Source organism: Panthera uncia, chromosome E1 (assembly GCF_023721935.1).
Source record: "Panthera uncia isolate 11264 chromosome E1, Puncia_PCG_1.0, whole genome shotgun sequence".
NCBI classification, from domain to species: domain Eukaryota; kingdom Metazoa; phylum Chordata; class Mammalia; order Carnivora; family Felidae; genus Panthera; species Panthera uncia.
The window spans coordinates 3,309,761-3,324,083 of record NC_064814.1 but is presented as its reverse complement, the minus strand read 5'-3'; the positions used below and the strand labels follow the sequence as shown (position 1 = coordinate 3,324,083).

General features: G+C 59.8%; 2 protein-coding genes across 2 annotated transcripts in view; one reads left to right on the top strand and one right to left on the bottom strand.

The window, feature by feature from the left end:
• TIMP2 (TIMP metallopeptidase inhibitor 2) overlaps positions 1 to 14,323 on the bottom strand; it is a gene marked incomplete at its 5' end in the record, with an annotated part of 46,937 nt that overhangs the window by 7,023 nt on the left and 25,591 nt on the right. Inside the window, 2 exons of the mRNA XM_049638137.1 lie at positions 3,369 to 3,477; positions 4,725 to 4,825. Of these exons, the coding sequence (XP_049494094.1) occupies positions 3,369 to 3,477; positions 4,725 to 4,825 (210 nt within the window). The remainder of the gene's footprint in view (positions 1 to 3,368; positions 3,478 to 4,724; positions 4,826 to 14,323) is intronic.
• The window catches only part of PGS1 (phosphatidylglycerophosphate synthase 1), a 339,697-nt gene that overhangs the window by 315,295 nt on the left and 10,079 nt on the right, over positions 1 to 14,323 (top strand). The window lies entirely within an intron of this gene.

Sequence of the window (14,323 nt, the reverse complement as noted above, 5' to 3'; positions counted from 1 at the left end):
CCCACCCTGACCCCAGGAGGACGAGATGGAGAGCCTGTGCTCAGAAAGTGAACACCAGACTGTATCCAGAGCTATCTCACCGAGCTGGGGAAGAAGTCAGATGAGCGAGGCCCCCCTGTCAAGGGTGGGCCAGCTGCTGCCAGAAGTGCCTTTTGTGGCTCTCAGGCCACCAGGAAATTGCAAATTGAAAATCAATTAAAAATAAGTAGAGGGGCCCCTGGGGGGCTCCGTCGGTTGAGCGTCCGACTTCGGCTCAGGTCACGAGCTCACGGTTCGTGAGTTCGAGCCCCACGTCGGGCTCTGTGCGGACAGCTCGGAGCCTGGAGTTGCTTCGGATTCTGTGTCTCCCTCTCTCTGCCCCTCCCCCACTTGTGCTCTGTCTCTCTCTCTCTCAAAAATAAACAAACATCAAAAATAAATTTTAAAAACCCAGCTTCATTCGGACACAGAAGCCTCTTCCTTTCAGAACAGGGCTGAACAAAATCAGTAGACTCTCCTATGACGTCCCCCAAAATAACACAAAGTAACCACTAGCAAAAGAACCACCACAGAGCTGCCGTGTGCACCTCGGCTCTCGTTTTGGACCCACACTTTCCAGGCAGCCACGCGGCTCCCTCGCACTCTTCTCGGTCAGCGGGACGGGGACATGACATGCCAGGGCTCCTGACTGCTGGACAGGATCCACCTTCTGGGCTGTCCCCACTGCTGTCCCCCACTGCCCGTCCTCAGGGAGTAAAAGGGCAGGGCCCAGGTCCTCGGAATCGCTGGGCAAGCAGCAGGCCTGACCACAAGGGGCTCCGGGAGAGGAGAGTCATGTCCGGAGGGCCCCTGCGTGAGGGAGGGGACCGACCTTGGCTGCTGGGGCTCAGCCCTGCTGTGTGCGTGCTCTGTCTCTCTCTCCAAAATAAACAAACGTTAAGAAAAAATGCTGCTGCCAGGGCCACACCCCTAGAGATTCTGCTTGATCCGGTCTGCGGTGCTACTTGGGCACCAGGGACCAACTCCCCCGGGAATTCTCGCACACGGTGCGGGGGAGGGGCTGCTGGCTTAGAGGCTGGGCAGCGAGACCTCCACAGCCTGGACCCGACCAACGGAACGGCAGAGTGTGAGAGCCCGGCGCGGCCCGGGCGCGGGTGTGCGGAGAAGTGCCCAACACCCTCCCCCCCCCCCCCCCCCCCCTCCCCGGCACAGCATCTGCCCAAAAAAGTCTGCACCCTAAACACACCCCAATGTCAAGCGACCAACGAGCCACCAAGCAGAACCTAACAACTGGCGTGGGGAAGCGGGTTCAGGCACACACCCCCGGACCTGGGCCACGGTGTTCGTCTACTCGGTTTTCCTCATCTGTAAAACGGGGATCACGGCAGTGCCTTCCTCATAAGGGGTCGTAAGGATTGGACGGAATCTGCACGAAAAGCTTTTAGAGCCCGCCAGGGCCAGGAAAGGGGCGCCACGATTTCCGGTCGCAGGGAGATGGTGGAGACTTGCTGAAGCCAGGCCTAGGTCACCTTCCCACCCAGGAGCCCCCACCCGGAGGGGACCCTGGCCCGCCCTCCTTCCAGCAGCTCTGGAAGCTCTGCAGTTTGGGCGGCTGCCTCTAGAGGGCGACGTGAGGAGACGCGGGGTGAGGCGTGTAGGTTAAAGCCCTGCTCCCCACCGACCGGGGCAAAACCCGATGCGGGAACCTGGAAACCGTGGACCTGTCAGGGCGCCAAGTTCCCGCCACCATGCAAGGTTCTGTCTCCTTTGCCTTCTCTCCAGGGCGTTATTTTGCTCATCATAAAAGCAATAGATGTCATTTGTAAAAATTTCGCAAGCATAGGGAAGCATGAAAAAGGAGACACGCCTGAGGCTGACTGTCCCCCTGCACCTGCTGACCTGGGTCTCTAACAGCCGCCCCTGGGCACCCGCACCACGTGTTCTGGGCACCCGCACCACGTGTTCTGGGCACCTGCCCGGCCCCGCCGTCCCCTGCCTCACGGTGACAAGCGCAGTCAGGAAGGTCTCCGCGTCGTGATTTTGTCCCCATCCCTCTCTCTCCGATCGACTTTATTTTTCTTATCGGAAAAACAGTAGATGCCGCCAATGTAAAATGGCGCAGCTGCTTTGGAAGACAGTCTGGCAGCCCCTCGAATGCTTAAACGTGGTCACCATATGCCCTGGAATTCTATTCCCACGTATCGGCCCAAGAGACATGAAAACACCGCTAGGCGGACACCTGGTCACGGGTGTGGACGACAGCCTCGTGCCTAAGGGCGCGAAGGTGGAGACAACCCCGGCGTCCACGAAATGACTGGTGAGCGGGCAGACAGACCGCGGTCTGCTCGGCCATAGAAAGGGGACAAGTTCTGATTCCTGCTCCAACCTGGACGGAGCTGTGAAACGACCCCACGGAGCGAGGGACGTCGCGCACGAAGGACCACGCATATTCTGCGATTCCATTCAGAGGCCTCTGAAACAGGGAAACCCACGGAGTCGTGAAGTAGACTGGGGGGTGCTGCAGCCGGGGGGGGAGCGGGGGGGGGGGGGCGGCCAGGGAGGTAACACAGCGAAAGGGTACGGAGTTCTCTCCGACGGTGGCCGTGGTTGCCCATCTTGATGATGGAGGTATCACACCAGTGAATGATGCCCTTTGAATGGTGAATTGTATGGTGTGTGAGTTCTAGCTCAAGAAAACCTAAACTATAATAGATGCTCATAAGAAAACATTTAGGGGACTCCTGAGCGGCTCGGTCGGTCGAGCACCTGACTTCGGCTCGGGTCGCGATCTCACAGTCTGTGAGTTCGAACCCCACGTCCGGGCTCTGTGCTGACGGTGCAAAAACCTGCTTGGGATTCTCTCTCTCCCCCCCCCCTCTCTCTCTGCCCTTCCCCGGCTCGTGTTCTCTCTCTCTCTCAAAATACATAAATAAACTTAAAAAAAAAAAAAAGGAAAAAGACAGGATGAGGGGAGTCGCTGCACAGGTCAAGGACCTCATAACATCAGCAGATTTAACACAAGGTCTCAACCCCTCTCCGCCTCCCGCCCAGCCACGAGTGCCTCCGGCATCTCGCGCACGACTCCCCCTCAGGAGCAAAACGCAAACCCTCTCACCTCCTGGTGTCTGCCCGGCCGCAGATTCCCCGTGGACACTGGTTTACTGTGTCTCCCCATGAAGCCACACTGGGTCCCCCGTTCTGGGGGGCAGGGGAGAATCCACGAGGAATTCGCAGACGGGAAAGGGCAGGGAAGCCCAGAGACCTCGGGACGGCCTCTCGGCGTCAGGACCCGGGACTCCGTCCCGCCTCGTGGTTTCGCAAGGTCCCACCCTGGAGACGCGGCCCTGGACGGTCCCTGACAATGTTCCAGGGCATATCCACACACACACCTGCAATGAGATATTCCTTCTTCCCTCCGATGTCCAGAGAGACCCCGCACACAGCAGAGGAAGGAGCCGTGTAGATAAACTCTATGTCCTTGTCGGGTCCTTTGAACATCTGGAAAGACAAGGATAAGGAAACGTGAGGAGAGCCGGTCCGCACAGCTAACAAAGTCCGGGTCCCCCGCATAACATCCTGGGGAGGGGCCGCCCGACCTGCGCCCGTGGTACCACCAGCATGGGAAAGGGGGGCAGAAGGTTCTAGTGAGCTAGAAGGTGACCGTTCCCGCTGTAGACTGATTCTCCGGAGACACTCCTCACGTAGTGTGGCAGCTATCAGCACGCTGGGCACGACTCCGTCACCTGGAGGAAACCGTCTCAGACGCCCGACTCTCCCTACCACCGACAAGGTCATTTCAGAATCTCCGGGGAGAGGCCCGTATATCTCCGGGTGGTTCTCACCCGTCGTGGAGGGACACCCCCCTGTGCACTGCCAGGAATCTGGGTCGAGCGTTGGCTGCTTGATGGGGCCCCGGGGCGGGATTGCCCCCTTGCAATGAGGATGTGACTCCCCGGGGCCAATGGGGTTTGACTCCTCACCTGCGGATCTACTGACTGACCTACTGAACGCGCCTGCAGCCCACGTGGAGGGGCGCACTGTTCCCCGGGAGGAGGTGACACAGGCAGAACCCACCACAGCCAGGGGTTCCTGTGGCCCCACCAGGGGTGGTGACCGGTAGGGACGTGAGTGTGCACTGAGGACAGTCCCCCACCCCGGCCGTGGGGCGGAGCCCAGGGGGCGCCCTCGGGCTTTGGGCACCTCATCGGGATTTTGCTGGGCCTAAATCAGAGTCAACAGCGTTGGTTTTGGGGGACAGGATCGGGGGGGAGGAGGGGCTTTCAACAAGCAAACCCCGATGGAATAGGGTCATCTCAATGTCATGATAAACCGGCTTTGAGACAGCTCGTCCCACCCACGCCGGGAAAGGTTAGGCCGATGGTGACGACAACAAGCTCTATTAATCACCAAAGGGCAAGAATTGTTCTTCGGTGTCGACACCGGCCTTTTCACGATGCCTCAATGAGGTCTCAAGAACAGAGACGCTCTCTCTCCCGCTCATAGCACACGCCCTCTTAACTGCCACAGATGTAGCGAATAAGCATTTCATTGACCTTCTGATAACGTTTCAGGCTAAAAATAACATTTTTGTAACGAAGTTAAATACGCACGGCTACAACTCCCACCTTGACAAAGCCCTTTCTCCAGCTAGAGCCTAGAATCTCCTTCTCTCCTGCAGACCAACCTTGCTCCCAACCTTCCCGCTGCTCTGCCCAGTGGGGCAACCTGGTGACAGTCTCCCTTACCTTTATCTGCTTGATCTCATACTGAATCCGCTTGATGGGGTTGCCGTAGATGTCGTTCCCGGAGTCTACTTCCTTTACGCTGACCGCTTTGGCCCTAATCACTGCAAAATAAAGATACAGAGGTGAGGAGAGTCCCCCCTGTGCCGTCCTGGCTCCGAGCAGGGGCGAGGGGCAGCAGGGAGGCGGGAGGCAGGGGGCAAGATGACCCCAGCCCTTAGCATGGCACCAGACCCCTCACAAGCTCAGCGGGGAGGGTCAAGAGGTAAAGCCCTAAGAGCCCCCTTCTGGTCCCAAGAATCGGTCCACGGGAGCCAGAAGCAGAAACCTGATCTCTCACGACCAGCGGGGTTACTGGTAGGCACCGATGGGGACAAAGCGCTTTGTTGAGGTCACGCCTGAGTGCTCTGGGACTTTTGCAAATTCTCTCCACTGTGTATGCATGTGGCTGGGGAAGCAGATAAGCAAATTAACTGGCCCACAATCATCATCGTGCAGCTAAGACGGGGAGCCTCCTACCACCCAGCCTCCATCCGCAGCCTACTGGCAAACAGGATTTTTTTTCCAGGCTGAAGGCAGGGGAGTAACAGCCTCCCCAAGAGGCCTCGTCGTGTTTAGGAGTGGGCAGGGCGGGGGGGGGGGGGGTGGTCTTCGATCTGAAGAGTCTATCCCGCTACGCCTAATCTGTCCCAAAAGTGCCCCTGAAAGATGTCCTGTGGCTGACTCTCTGTGATAACAACACAGGTTCTATAGGGAGCATGACAGAGGAAGGGTCAGAGCGCTTTACCCGCCAAAGGGTATCGAACCGGGTGAGGAGGCAGTCACGGGCATCCCGGACGACATACGGGGCCGCTGCCACGGAAGGAGCCCCCACGGAAGGAAAATGACCCCAGACTGGGACACAAGGTGAAGGAGAGGGAAGAGGCCGGACTGGGAAGGTTCTGGAGTGTTTGCAAGAGCCCGAGGCTGCTCGTGGGCCATGCCCCCCACACGGCCTCCTCCTAGCAAGGCAGGCAGACCCCGGGCCCCAGCCCATGCCCCGACAGGGTGAGGTGGGCAGTTCCCGTGTCATTTGGGCAGAGCCCTCCCTTTCCCCATTTTGACCCCTATCAGCTGGTGGCACGGCCTGTTTTAAGAGCTTTAAATGCTTTGGCCTCCACAACTCAGCTGTGCAGGGTCACCCGTTAATGGGATGTGAGCAAGACAGAGAAAGAAGGAACAGACAGAACCGGGCACCAAGGCGCCTCTGTTCTCCACCCGCGGGTGGGCAGCTCGGATCTCGGGACTCCCTGGCCAGGGTGGTCTTCCCCACGGAGCCCGGAGGCCCAGGCACATGGACCCCCCGTCTGTGCCCATCCCCCAGATCCCAGCCTGGCACCAGGGACCAGCGCCCCCGCCCCACCCAGGCCCAAACCCCGTTCATGTGTCTTCTGTTGCAGCTGAGTCATGACCGGCCAAGGCCACGGGTTCCTGTTTTCGGGGCTGAGCCAGGCCCCAACCTGCAAACCCACATCTAGGAAATGCCACCCAGTGGGCCGCCCAGAACTGAGGGCTCTGCCCTTGGCAACAGGTCAACCTGTTTCCATGGCTCCTCCTGGCCCTGGCATCAGCTGACTTTTTCTAGACGCATCCCTCCTGGCTCAAGTGTCCTCCTCAGCTGCCCACTGCCCTCGTCTAAAACGGGAGACCCTTTGCGACCCGGTACCTCCTGGTTCAGTTACCCCCAGCTGCTCCCATCCTGCTGTTCCACCAGCCCATAATAGTCCCTTGAACCCAAACCTGCCCAGGGGTATCCCCACCTCTGCTCCGAATGCCACCTACCCCTCCCCTGCCTGGAAAACTTCTATTCATCCTTAAAGACCCAGATAAAACTGCCCTTTCCTGTCTTGTTCTGGGAAATCCTGTCCTCCCATAGCATTTGGCACATTCCACACTCTCATCCATCCTGTCACAAGCACCTGTACACCTGCCTTTCTGATAGGCAGAGGCTACGTTTTCTTTATGTCTATTTTTGAGAGACAGCGAGAGAGTGCGCGTGTGTGCATGAGCGGGGGAGGGTCAGAGAGAGAGGGAGACACAGAATCCGAAGCCGGCTCCAGGCTCTGAACTGTCAGCACAGAGCCCGACGTGGGGCTCGAACCCACAAGCCGTGAGATCATGACCTGAGCCAAAGTCGGACGCTCAACCGACTGAGCCACCCAGGCGCCCTTTTTTTTTTTTTTTTTTTTTTTTTTTGGCAGACGCTATGTTCTAGGCACAGAGCAGTTGGTGCTCACCAGGTATTTGCCAGATGGAAATGAGCTGTACCTGAGAAATCTGGGGATTCAGGTGAAGTCTGTCGGTGGTCACTCGTACTACCTGTGTAATCTATACCCTACTGCAACGCCACGTTAAGACGTGTTCATGCAAATCAGGAAACGTACCAGATTAACCCTGTCTCCTCCCGTGACACCGTCACCGGCTGATGATATCAAATGAACCAGAAACATCCAAGGGAAGCCACGGTTCTAGAAAGGGCATTGCTGCTGGATTTTACTATAAGACACCCAATTCTGCATGCTTTCTGGAACTGCCTTCCAGAAGCCCCGCTACCCCCACACAATGCTCAACCCAAAATAGGTGCTCAAGAAACATCACTCGCTGGCGGGCAGAAAACAAGCAAACGCTACTCTCGGACAGTGAAAAGGCTCCACTGCCTTCCATGCAGTTTTCTCCCAGAAAAACCCCTAAGGCTCCCAGGCAGTCTAAATCCTAATTCAAAAGGGGCAGCACCGGGCTAGATTCTGTGTCAGCCCCTCCCCCTCCGCGCAGCCTCTGGGAAGTTCCCTGACGTCGCGGAGACACAGCCGCTCACGTCTGCAGCCGAGGTGCCGCTGCCGCTACCCGCACTCCAGACCGCACATCCCGGTCAGCACTACCCGCTCGGGTCCAGACCGCACATCCCGGTCAGCACGAATCCCAGGGGCCGGTCTGACGCGGCTCCCTGACATGCTCGCTTTGGCCTAGGGCGACAGACTCCACACTTCCCTGTTTCAGATTATCGGAAAGAAGGCACCGGTTGCATCCAGGGTCCGGGGTCCACTCGCGGGGTCGGACTAGAATGGTAAGTGGCTCCCGGGCTGCCAGCTGCTTGCAGGGAAGCGGGGGGAGGGGCCCGGAGGAGCTCGGACGGGGCTCGTCCACGCAGCACAAGAACTCAGGTGCTTCGGCGTCTTTGAATTCTGCGTGGGGACCCCCTCTCTCCACCTTGCAAGACGAGAGAGAAGGTGAAGGAAAGAAAGAGAATGAAGAGAAGCAAAGAGAATGAAGAGAAGTTCTCTGGCGATCTTCTGCGAGTGTCAGCGCCCTCCTGACGTGAAGGAGAGGCGCGACACATACACCTGTCCACGCGGGCTCGAGCCCCAGAGCCGCCAACCTGCTCCGGGCAGCAGGGGCTACTTGGGCTCAGCACTGTAGGTGGGGGAAGGGCACGCGAAAAGCTTTAGCGAATAAATTTATCAGAGCCAGAGGATCCCACAGGCAAGTGGAGGCAGGAGACCTGAGGGGAAACAGGACAGAGGGGCCCCACAGGGCGGGAGGGCTGGAGGGGCACCAAGGTGGACCCCAGCCAGCTCTGGCTGCCAACTTTTGGACCCTCAGTCTTCTGCCCCCAGCACGAGGCCAGAAACTCAAGAGTCTGGGGTTGGGTTGCATTTCAAGCGAAATCCTAAAAGCATGGGCCTCCTTCTGCTGCCCACGGGAGAAAGGGGGGAGGTGTGGGAGGGCCTTCAAGGAGCATCCAACCCAGGCAAGAAGTCAGACAATGGACAGGAAAACAGAAACGCGCACCCTCGCGGCGGACAGGGAGGAGGCAGAGAACTCTCCAGAAAGGCATCTCCCACACCCCGGGCGATGGGCATCTCCAGAGCTCTGGGATGGAGACCACTCTAAGCATAGGACGGGTCCCTCTCAGTCCCAGGCCGCTGAAAGACCAGGGCTGGGGAAAAGCAGAAAAGAATCTGAGAGGAAGTTAAAATCCAGGCATGGACACACGTTTGCTGGGCCCAGTGTCCGGCCCTGGGGTGGGTGATCGGCCCACGGCCTGCCCACCCCCCAGCAGCGAGGGGTTCTGCTCCGCTGGCCCGCCCTCCGCCGTAGGAACCAGAGGCAGCGGCGGGAACAAGAGGCTTTATAAAGATCCTTGTTCTAACTGCTTTGTGCTAAAAAATGATGGCCTCTCCCCAAGCTGCTGGGATTTTGTTTTTTCTTCTTTCCTTTCTGCCGTTAACACAACATCTGGGTTTGAGATCAAGGGTGATACACTGGCTGATGAATTCACCGCCAGATGTTGGCTACTGGAATGCACAACAGTAGACTTAATTCAAAGCACACGCAACCGCAGAGCCCCTGCCCCCACCCCTCGGGCCACGGACACCACATGATGTCACTTCCCCCGGCTAGCAGCCTGCAAAACCGATCCCTCGCACTCCCAGCCAGATTTGGGATGGAAAAGAGCTGGGCGGGTGGAGAGTCATGGGCAAAGACGATGATCCCAAGAACACAGGCTGTGTTCAGACTCTGAGAGAGGACGAGCACCCAGGGAAAAGCCAGGGAGGCCAGACTGTCCTGGGAGGGGGGAGGGGGGGCAGGGGAGGGGCAGCAGGGGGCTTCTGGGAAAACTAGGGTGTCCTCAGCGCACGGCAACGTGGCCTGGGCTGGCCAGGGGGTGTGGCTCACTCGACCAGCCCAGGCAGAGATTCACATCATCCCCCCCGGACCCCACCAACATCTTTTGAGTCCTACTGTGTCCGTGGACGTTCCCGGGAGGCCACGAAGGATACACCAAGCCGTACCCATAATCCGTGGGGGGGAGCCAGACCCAGAAGGAGAGCTGTCTTTGCCAAGCCTGTGTATTTTATTCTCACTGGGTCGTCTTTACTATCTTGCCATGGGCCTGGCCACTCTGGAGGCATTTCACCTGCTACGTTTATGAATGTATCCTAGTAGGACACTTCCCAATGGGGCCGCTCTGCCTGGGCACCGGCTTCCGATTCCAAAGCACGGGTCAAGCTGTGGATGTTAAAACGTGACTTCTAGACCCTCGAGGCCTCGTCTCAACAAACTCAACACACGCTAAGCCCCCAGGCCCTGGTTCCGGGCGAGGCCGAGCTTCTGGCGTATGGAAAAACCACGCATTTGCCCAGAAGAGACGTGGGAATCTCGGGGTTTGGAAAAAATACTCCTGTAAATACAAGGTCAAAATCCAGCCCCGGATCATCTGAGCCTCACCAGTGCACTGACTCAGATCGGCAGGGCTGGCTCAGAGTCAGCACAGGCCACGTCCCCTCTCGGCCCAGCCTACTCTCTGTGGCCACCAGCGTGAACCCGGGAGGGTCGCCCAGGGAGAGCACTGCCCGCAGGGACACAGCTGCTTTGCCCTTCCACCCTGCTCCCAGGCCCGTGGTCCCTCCAGTCAGGGGCATGTTCCCGGGGCCACGCGCCCAGGGGGAGGGAAAGATGGCGTCTCGACTAGATTTGCCAGACGTGTGCCCTGGACCCTCCTGTCCTGTGTCCCCAAGAGCGGGCGGGGCCGCCCTGTGCAGCAGCCGGAACGCAGTCGAGCCAAACCCGCTGTGGGTGCCGGGGTCTGACGGCCGCGGCAACGGCCTGCGGCCGCAGGGGCGAGTGTGGGGAAGGCCACTTCTCACACAGAAATGAGGTCACTGCAGCTGCAAACGCCCTCCGTGGGTCACCCGGTCCCTTTCCTTGTCTCCACGTACAATTACATGCCAACCTCTTCAGGGGAAACCCAGCTGCCACTGACTCCAGGTGGGCTCCACTCCGCTGGGGGCCTGGGGACAGCTGCAGGGGCCCTGCCGTCTAGACATTTACACCCTCCAACCGCAGAGCTACCCAAGTCCCCGCCGACACCTGCCACTACGTCCTGCGGCTGCCGCTTAGGACGAGACTTTCTTACCCCTCTGGGGTGGACGGGTGACACCGGATGGCTGGTCCACCTGGCTGGAGCTCCTTGAAGGTGATGAGCGTGTCTAAAGCCTGGCTGAGGGTAGCCTGGCCCCGGGACACGCCCTGGAGGGGGCCCCTCCATTCCACCTTCAAGGCCAGAGCTGGGAAAGGGAGGGGGTGCCCCCCCCTGCTCCCCCCCCGCCCCCCATCCAGCATCTAAGCCCAGTGGTAACAGCTGTGGCGTTGCCCTACAAAAGCTGTAACAAAATTACTAGGTTTTCGGGGCCCCCAATTGCCGTGGGATTCCCTAACTGCTTGCATGTGACTAAAGCACTTCCGGTGGCTGGGGGGGGGGGGGGGCACAGTAAAGACGGGTGTGAACCCCTCCAGCGGGACTGCATCTGCATGGCGAGCAGGGTGGGCGGACCTCACCAGCTGCACGGTGGGGGACAGGGCAGACAGTGACCCAGAAAGGGAACCGTGCTCGCGTGGGCTGCAGGCCTGCTCAGACCCCCCCGGGGCTTGAGGCCATGCCCCTCCCCCCAGAACTGCACCACGAGGAAGCAGGGTGTGGTCAGCCAGCCTGGGAGATGCCACAAGGACATCGAGTGCTGGCTCAGCACCCAGAAGCGCACAGGAGCGTCCGGCCCCACCTGCCCCTCCGGTCTCCCTGTGTGCCCAGCCCCCAGCTTTGCAGGTGCCCCTCGGTGGACACGGTGGTGAGGGCTTTCCCCAAACACCTGGCTCTGCCTTCCCTGCTGTCAGTGCCCGGCCGCTCTCGGTCGGCAGTGCAGCAGACTTCCTCCAAGGCCAAGTCTTTTAGGGAACTGAGAAGGGGGAAGAGGCATCATTTCACAATTAAAGACCTCCCCGTGGTGCCGGGAGGCAACCAGGGGCTTCCTCCACTGAGCGGCAGCGCTGGGAGACCAGATGGCACCTTCGGGTCCCTGCAAGCCTCCTCACCCTGGGGTGGGGGGTGGGTGGTGGCTGACATCCCGGGCTCTGGGGCAGGGCTGTGCCTATCCAGGGTGAGGGCAAGGCTTGGCCGGCGGGACTCAGGCCGGTGCTGGAGATGCCTGCGCTCACGACCCCGTAGGAGCAGATGCGTCTATGGAGGCCGATGTGTCGGGGAGGGTTGACGGGGTGCACGAGAGAGCACAGGAACCAGCAGTGTGGGCCCAGCCCTGGGCCATTCGAGATTCTAGCACATTCGCTTGAGCTGCTGTCCACTGGATGCCCTGTCTCCATGGAGACCAGCACTCCCACCTCCACGGCCCCCTCGGGAGCAGGAGGGAGCCGTCTCTAAGAGCTCATCAGCTGCGCAGAGAAGAGCCTCGGCCCTCGCTGCTCGGCCGTCCTCCCCCCGCCCCCCCCGGACCCTGGCAGGCCCCCGAGTTGTGCCCCGCCACCCTTCCTTCTCCTTGTGAGCCCAGGGGGATCTCATGCCAGAGGCCTTGGTCACGGTTCCCGAAGCCTTGGGCCTGAGGCTCAGGCCGTTCCCATTCACGTGCTGCTGAATCACTTGAAAAAAATGCATCCCGATCCTGGGAGGATTTGCTGAGAACAGTGCGGCTTTGTGGAAGGGACTGCTGCTTTGCACTTTTTCCGCCAAGACCCCGAGGAGCAGCCAAGCTCAGCCCCGCAAACCCCAGGCCTGGAGCCCGCAGCGGGGGGCAGCCGCTGGACGGGGCGGGGCAGGAGGCAGAGGGAGCCCAGGGAGGCGCGGAGGGAGCATCTGGCCACCCCCCTGCAATCCCTCCCCATCTGCAGTTTGAGGAAGGGGCACGGAGGGGCTGGGGGCTGGGGCGTCCTCACGCTGCCCCTGGCAGGCCGGGACCCCGGGCCAGGCTCCGCTCCGGGCTGCCCCACTTTCAGGGGTGAAGGCAGAGGGCTGGGCCCAGGGCTCAGGCCCATCGGCGCGGCAGCACCCACCCCCCCCTCCCCCGCCTCGCGTAGGGCTGAGGCATGCGGTCTGCGTGCTGACCCCCAGCCCACGGCATTTCTCAGGCAGAGACAGGGATCCCAGGGCCTGCGCTCCCAGCTTCCAACGTGGGAGAGGACCCAGCGGGTCCGTCCGGTCCTCACAGCCATCTCCCGCATGCCTGGGACGTGGCCCGGACCGTCACAGGAACCGCGGAGGCAGGCCACACTAACACATCAACTCCCTACCACATTACGCTTCCCGCTCGTCTGAAGAACTACTGCAGGGCAGAGAGGGTCCCCCGGGGCCCCAAGTTTTAAAAAATCTTACTTTTCCCCATTATCCTACATTCCTGGGGTTCTGGATATTATCATACACCCGCGACCGTGCCCCTGGCTGGGCGGGGGCAGGGACGGTATGAGGACCCTCAGAGCAGCACACACAGAAGGCAGGGTCACAGCCAAAGCCAACGATGCCTGCCGGTGCGGCAAGAGCAGGAGGGGGGTCATGCCATCACGGGGTGAACCGCCATTCCCGTCTCTTGTCCCGGCACTGCAGGTCTGCACCTGTCCCGCGGGCAGCGGACCTCAGCCGCGCACACGTGCGGCTCTCCTTCTCCAACCCCCCTGGCCAACGCCGGACCGGCCACGGGGGCCTTCACCGAGTCCCTGTGGTCTGGGGGCGAGGACTCAGACGGGACTGCCAGGAAGCGACCAGATGGTAAACGTTCTAGTAAATGCGGGAGGAGATGGAAACAGGGAGGCTGCCTCAAAATATGCGGGCGGGAGCATCAAACCCACGGAAAGTTCTAGAAAATACGGTATTCGGAGAGGGAGGCCCCAAGAAACGCTTCAGGAGAACGAAGGGGCACAGAGTCATCCGGGAGTCAGGAGTCCTCACTGCTTCTTGGCATGCTCCGCGGGAACCTGCCAGGAGCCCCACACTCTTCCAGGTGGCTCTGTCCCAGGGCCTCTGGCACCGCAGTCCAGGTGGGTCAGATCAACAGGGAGCAAAGACAGGGTCTGCCAGGCCCCCAGCCTGCTCTTCGGGCACCTGACATCTTCATAGGGAGTCGGGGGTGGGCTGGAGGGCAGTCTTATTTTCTGCACTACTGGCCCCCAGCTCCTGCAGGACAGGTGGGAGAGGGCAGGGTGTCTCATCCGGCTCTCTGGGGACAGTGTAGGCGTGACCGTCCGGGCAGCGACGACCCACCCTCCACCGTGTCTCACTGCCTATCTCCTACATCTACTTTTAGCTCAAGTGTAGCTGAGAAGGGGCAGTTCCTCACCTAAAACACACGGGCCACAAATACTACCTTTGAAAGTAGAAACAAAAATCACCCTCTCAAAGGCAGGCTCGTCCATTCATTAGACCGGGGCTTCCAGCTGTCAGAAGACCTCGTTACTCAATGCTTGCGTCCTGTTGTGGCCATGGCTTTAAACCTGGGGATCTCACAGCACCCTCTCCGACCACGGAGAAGCTTCAGGAACAGGCAGGAGCGTACCTCATCTTGAAATGTGCAACCCTGGGCAACTCAAAGCCAACACCCCTCCCGGCCCGGGGCTTCGTTCTTAACCGTACTGGGCTTAGATCAGATCGTCGAGTTGGCTTTGCAGTCCTGACCCATGACATTCCAGAACCAGGGGACAAAACGATCACACATTTTCTCCACCTAAAGCGGAAAAGCCAGACCGACAACAGAGTCCGAGGAGATGCTTTCAATGAGACGAAAACG